Consider the following 6,963-nt stretch of genomic DNA (forward strand, 5'->3'; position numbering starts at 1 on the left):
CTTGAATTAGTAGGAATACATCAAGAAAATAATTTTTAGGAACAAATTTCAAAGTGGTCCTTTCTTCTTCCTCCATGGCCGAATCAATGCTTTCTCCCTTTCTTCTTTTTTTTTTTTGTTCTTCCTTTTTCGAATAAACATTTACCCCACATATATATAATTTCTTTAGTCATGCATACGTCCCTCTCTAGATTTTTTTTCTTTCTTCTTCTTTTTCTTTTTTTCTAGAATTCTCTTGAAATTTGGCAAAGATGACTTATTTTTGTCATCTTTTCTTTCCTTTTTTTTTTTGTGTTTCTGGGTCACATGGCCACATGGCTCTTTAGAATTTTCATGAAACTTGGGTGAAATTCCCATCTTGCCCCTCGACTTTTTCCTCATTATTACCATTTTGTCCCCAACCTTCCGCATTATTTCCACGGCTACTATTTTGCGAATTTCTCTTCTTTTTTTTAACCCTTCACAATATTTTACTAATAAATACTATAAATAATATTTATAACGACTCGTTCATTAAGATAATTTAAAACGGTCTCGCCCTTAACTTTCCACGACGACTTTGGAATTTCCAAACGTACAATATACGGGCTATAACAAGATCGGAGGACACAAAGGAGAGTCGTACGGGCTTTATGGGGATTTTTGTATACATCATTTTAGGTGTTGAACGGAAAGGAGATCTCGGGACGAATGTGAGTAAGAAAACTAAGTTATCCAATTAGCCGGCGATAAGCAGTAACATCAGAGAGAGGTTCACGCATGTCTGCTTGTAACTTGTGATAAGGATCCAAAGGTGATGAAGTTGCTTTCAAACCAAGACAATTATATTCAGAGAAGAGTTCAACAAAACTCGCGTTGACCGAGGATTAACCCTCGTGGTTCTCGGATTATCTCAATTCCCAAGAAATAATGTAAGTCTCCCAAGTCTTTAATTCTGAATTCTGAGTCTAAAAATGATTTCAATCCATCAAGTTCTGCCTTGTTGTTCCCTGTAAGTAGTATATCGTCCACGTACACAGCTAAAATTGAAATAGAAGAATTGTGCACTTTGTAGAACGTGTAAAACCTTTGAACTTTAAAGCAGCAGTTAAACGTGAATACCACTATCGTGATGCCTGTTTCAACCCGTATAATGATTTCTTAGGTCGACAAACTTGTGTAGGATCAATAACTTTCAACCCAGCTGGAAATTGCATATACACTTCTTCGTCTAACTCCCCATGTAAGAACGCATTATTTATGTCCAACTGAAAAAGACCCCAACCTTTCTTTACTGCCAAAGCTAGAACACATTTGATAGTTGTTATCTTAACAACAGGACTGAAGGTTTCAGTGAAATCTATACCCTCTTTTTGTATGTCACCCCGCCCAACTAAACGAGCTTTGAGTCTTTCCACAGTACCATTGGAGTTTAACTTCACCTTATAGACCCATTTTGTAGGCAAGACCTTCTTCCCAGGTGGTAAGGAAACTACTTCCTAAGTGTCATTAGTGATCAAGGCTTCTAGTTCTTTAGTCATAGCATCTTGCCAACCTCGGGATATAAAATGGCCCTGGGAAAAGTTTGTAGTTTCTAGGATACGGGATAAGGAATTAATGTAAGACTGGTTTGAGGTAGAGAAAGCAGAAAAGGCAATAGGAGATACTTCAGGAGAAGAGGTGAAACATGATTCTGAGACATTAGAGGGGTGAATGCTGTCACATACATAATCTTTCAAATAGGCTGGTGTTTTAACTGATCTGGTGGATTTTCTAAGGGCAGTGGGATTTTGTACAGGTTTAGGTAATGGAGGAGAAATTATGGGACTAGAAGAATCAGAATCTCCAGGGCTGGTAAAATGAGCAGGACTGGAAGGAAAAGAGATGTAGAATGTGTAGGACTAGGAAAAGAAGGAGATGTAGAATATGTAGGACTGGGAGGAGAAGAGGATGGAGGTTGGGTAGGATCATTTCTAGTAGGGAGAGAAGAAACAGAAATCCCAGGCTGATCATGATTAACAGTTTCAATAGGATCATGTAAAGGGAAAACAGGCACTGTAGGAGGTTTAGAAGAGAAAGGAAAAGTTGATTCATAAAAAAACTACATTTCTAGAAACAATGAACTTGTTGGTTTTGAGACTAAGCAACTTGTATCCCTTCTTCCCAAAGGGATTCTCAAGGAAAATGCAAGGCTCTGCCCTAGGAGCCAATTTATTTCTGCCTTGTGAAAGAATGGACGTAAATGCAAAACACCCAAAACACTTCAAATGGGAGTAAATGGGGTTGGCACCAAAAAGTTTTTCATAGGGTGTTTTAAAAGACAATACTCTACTAGGACATCTGTTAATAATATAGGTTGCAGTCATGAGTGCATCTCCTCAAAACTTATGAGGTAAATTTGATTGGAAAAGCAAGGCTCTACAAACTTCAAGGAGATGCTTGTGTTTCCTCTCCACAACACCATTTTGTTGTAGAGTGGCAACACAGAAGGTCTGATGTAGAATTCCTTGAGAAAAGAGAAAACTGGAACTTTCAAAACTGGAACCCAACTCCCAAGCATTATCAGACCTAATAATCTTGACCTTTTTATTGAACTGTGCTTGTGTCATGGCTAAGAAGCTTTTAAGGATGGGAAAAGCATTACTTTTAGTGGCCAATAAGTAAGTCCAAGTTCCTCTTGTGAAATCATCCACTATGGTAAGAAAATATCTGTACCCATCATAAGTGGGAATCTTATAGGGATCCCAAGTATCAATATGAATTAAATCAAAAGGTTGTTTAGTAGAAATATGACTGTTAGGAAAAGGCAGTTTGTGTTGTTTAGCTAAAGGGCAAATAGAACAAGGAATAGAAAACTGTGAACACACATTAAAAGGAAGTCCATTGATATTTTTCATATTAGAAAGGGGCATATGGCCTAACCTTACATGCCACAAATGGCTTTGTGCATTACAAGCAGAATAATTAGAAGAAATGGATGAAACATCCTTCTTTGAATTAAAACTAGAACTAGGAACACTACAAACTTTGGATGAAACATCCTTCTTGGAATAAAAACGGGAACTAGGAATCAGACTGGCATAGGCAAAAGTCGGTTGAATCCCATTCGAGAATATAAAGTCCATTTTGACTCTCACCAGCAGCATTGGGCTCTTCATGAACAGCCCCTCGCATAAAACAATGAGTGATGGTGAATAGAAGGAACTTAGAAAATCACGTTTACACTATATACGTACAAAAGATTGAAATGAAAACAAGGCACAAATAGGACATTGTGTATAACAAAATTAGAGAACAATTTTATGGAACCTAAAAAATAAACCTTAACATATTGAGAGTTTGGTAATTTAACAAAGATAGGATTGGGTAAGGGTATAAGATTAAAAAAGAAATCCTTATTATAGCTCATGTGGTCACTTGCACCTGAATCTATGATCCAGGTGTGTCTAGTGAAGGTTTTCTGATCAACTTTAGAATTTAGAGAAAATGGACTAGGACTAAATTTTATACCAGCACAGTTTGCAGATGTTGTGGCCTCAGAAACATAACCTTGATCATTTTTGTTCATATGCTACAACATCTGCATCACTTGGGCAAGTTGTTCATTAGAAAGCAATTTTCCTTGCACTTCTGTATCTGTGTTAAAATTCTCTCCATAATCATTTGATGAAACTGCATTTCCCTGTGCACTGTTCTGAAAATTCTTCTGTTTAGTGAACTTGAAATTAAGAGGAAAACCATGTAGCTTATAGCACTTATCAATCAAATGTCTTGTTTTCTTGCAATATTTGCAAATGAGTGCAGATCTTTTGTTGTCATAACCAGTCCTTTGTCCCCTAAAATCAGTAAAGAAGGTCCTCTGCCCATTACTTGTGTTTGTAGCAACAAAAGAAGAAGATTCCCCTGGGAATTTTGGTGTGTTTTGAAGTTCTCTTTGTTTTTCTTCTTGAATTAAAAGTGCATAAGCATTTGATACAGTAGGCAGAGATGAAATCATTAGAATGTTTCCCCTTGCACCACAATAAGTATCATTTAAACCCATCAAAAACTTAAGTAACCTCTCATCTTGCTTAAATTTGACATTCTTTTCCTTTACTCTACAGGAACATTCACAAAGACATGGTAAAAAAGAGTCCAAGGTGTCCAACTCATCCCGCAGTCGTTTCATCTTGGTAAAATAGGTTGCAATATCGTACGCCTTGAGTAAGGTCACTAAGCCTTTGGAGTTGAAAAAGTCTAGCACCCGAGCTTTGGCCAAATCTAGCCTCTAATTCGCCGTATGTCCTTAGAAGTAGAATAATATAAAACATTTTATGAAATTTCCCTAGATAAGGATATTAACAACCAAGAAATAACCATGTTGTTGGCCCTAGACCAAGCTCTGTGCAGATCAGCTCCTGCACTTGGTTCACGGGAAGATCCATCAACAAAACTAGATTTATTTTTTGCTGTAAGGGCTATCCACATCCCTCTTTTCCATCCACCAAAACTCCTGCCATCAAACATCGTATTGGCCGCGTTGTGCCAGGAGAATCGACGGTGATGGTGAAATAAAAAATGGATGAGAAGAGTTAATTAGTTCATTCTGGGTACTGTCTGCGGCTAGATTGGGAACTTCGGTCCCAATAGCAACATTAGTATTTTCTCCCATCGTAACTGAGATGAACTAGACAAAAATTAAGCAAAAGAAGTGAAAAAAAAAATGAAATAGAGAGCAGATTTAGAACCTTGCTCTGATACCATATTGCAAAAATAAAAATAAATAAAAAGAGATTGAGCTGAATTTTCTTCTGTGTATTTCATGTGAGTATTACATCTATTTATAGTTTCTAGTGATGGGAAAAGAGAATCAACAAAATAACAAACTGCTACTTGTCACTATTCTATAGGTCCACTCCTAACAAACTAATAATTACAAGGAATAAAATAATTCAGAAATCAAATGGCAATATTTACATCAGCCTCTATAACAATGAATAATTACACTATGGTCCTGATTCTAGAGAATTCCACACTTGTGCAAGTCATGTGCTCTTTATTCCACGTGCCAATATTTTATATGGGTCAAAATAACTTTACTCTTTTGTTGACTCATTTTGTCCGTAAGAAAGAGAAAGACTTCTCAGCATCAAACATCTTCTTTCAATAATAATGGAAATTGCTTCTCCGATGAACTCTCTTTTTCCGATGTATCTGTATTTCCAACAATAGTATCCATTTTTTAACAACTTGTTATTATATTAATTCTAAATTAGTCATAACAATATTGAATTTCTTAACTTTGATCCGAAATCAATCATACAACCTCGTTGGACAAGAAACTCTCAAGAGAATTCCTAATAAAATTTTGAAAACTCATTTCCTTTTTGCTGAGGTGGACAGCACCAAATGTGCATTATATGTAATGGCATAGTCAAAATCGGGTTACCTGTGAAAAGTCAGCCACGCGACTTGAATTCTAATTGGTTGCTCATCCTCCAACTTTACCTAAAAATAATATAATGCTTTTACGCTAAAGTTTCTTTTTTTTTTCTTTCCACGCTAAAGTCGATGGTTCAGTTTTCAGGGGGTTTGACCATTCTTGAAATAGGAAAAATAAAAAAGGAAGAAATTACGTTATATATGTGGTTTTTTAGTTGAAGTTTAGTTTATGATAATCAAAGGATCTCATAATTACCTAATAATGGGTGGCTGTGAAGTACACGTGAGTGAGATTTGATAGACATAAGAATCGCTGTTAAAATGAGATTTTCTCAAATGAGTCTTTTTACCAACTTTTAGTGATGTGAGCTTAGAAAAGTCAATATAGGATTCCTTATTCCTTTACTGAGTAGTGAGTAGTAGATTTTATTCTTTTTAGTTTAGCATGAAAGCATCAATTCAGAATATAATTAGAAGAAGTTGGGAGAATGTGAACTGTATGAAAACTAGAGCGTTGACCAAATAAAAAGAAGCTTTACTCTAATTATTTAGTGATATCTAAGATATCTACGTTGACCAACTTCTCAAGTTACGCATGCAATGAAAACAGCTCTTCTCTTCTTCGTTTATAATTTGTCTTCATCATACGTTCTTTAGTGTTTGCTTCAGTTGCTCATCGTTAAAAAATGGCATATCATTTTATAACCATGTGATATCAGTATCAACTGGTTCGACTAGTCTAAGATTCGTGACTTGTAAGATCCATTAGAGGTAAAACACTTTCTACTAGGGGTGTTTCTAGGCTTGAATCTCATATCTCTATTTAAGGGTGGAATAATAGTGGGGATAATAATCTCATCCATCATACCGCATGCTTTGGTGGTATTTCTACAATTCAGAAATTCTGGAACGGAAAACGTAGCTACTTTGTGATAGAAATGCTAAATGAATCGTTTTCTCTGGATGAAATGTCCCCCTATGAATATAATTATCCGTGTTAAACAACAGGGCAGTTAAAGTGAATTATCTTTAGCAGACTTATGGAATTGGATTAAGGGTCCTAATATTCTCTAATGAAAGAATGTCGGTAATCATGTACTTCAAATCCAATTCTTCAAGGATCCACTATCTATTGCCACCTAACCTGTAAAAGAAGATTTTTTTATTTTCTCAAGAAAGCAAAAATTAGCATGCAAGCAAAAGCAGTCCATGGCCAAAGGTTTTCTTGCGTTCAACTTAGACCAAGTTTGGCAAGAAGGCAATTGAAAATATATGCTGTAATATTCATGTACTAAACGAATAAAGTCAACCTTGCCAACCCTTTTTTCTCTACATAAATCTCTTCATGTATACTCAATCTTTTTTAGTTTAATATACTCTGCAACTTGGTGTTTAAAATTGAGGATTTGCTTTAGCTTAATTTGCTGAAGAAGAAAAGGCACATCTTCGTTGTCCTCATTCATTTGGATTTTGGAATATTTCTTTGTTTCTTTGTAGTTTGTTCTCAAGGTAATATACACATTTCTACCTAGTACTTTTTGCACATTTGTAGCTTCCCATTAT

The 6,963-nt window shown here is 35.8% G+C and overlaps 1 protein-coding gene across 1 annotated transcript; it reads right to left on the bottom strand.

Moving 5' to 3' along the window:
- Positions 1-3,550: 3,550 nt before the first annotated feature.
- LOC132054020 (uncharacterized) lies at positions 3,551-4,485 on the bottom strand. The gene is made up of 2 exons (XM_059446103.1): positions 4,336-4,485; positions 3,551-4,246 (listed from the first exon to the last, which is right to left on the bottom strand). Exons 1-2 carry the CDS (start codon positions 4,483-4,485, stop codon positions 3,551-3,553), a joined length of 846 nt encoding a protein of 281 aa, XP_059302086.1.
- Between the last annotated feature and the right edge of the window lie 2,478 nt (positions 4,486-6,963).

This window comes from Lycium ferocissimum, chromosome 4 (assembly GCF_029784015.1).
Source record: "Lycium ferocissimum isolate CSIRO_LF1 chromosome 4, AGI_CSIRO_Lferr_CH_V1, whole genome shotgun sequence".
NCBI classification, from domain to species: domain Eukaryota; kingdom Viridiplantae; phylum Streptophyta; class Magnoliopsida; order Solanales; family Solanaceae; genus Lycium; species Lycium ferocissimum.

Coding starts and splice junctions, on each gene's coding strand:
- LOC132054020 (XM_059446103.1), bottom strand. CDS start 4,485: ATGTTTGATGGCAGGAGTTTTGGTGGATGGAAAAGAGGGATGTGGATA. Junction 4,247..4,335: donor GGTCTAGGGCCAACAACATG/GTTATTTCTTGG, acceptor ACGGCGAATTAG/AGGCTAGATTTGGCCAAAGC.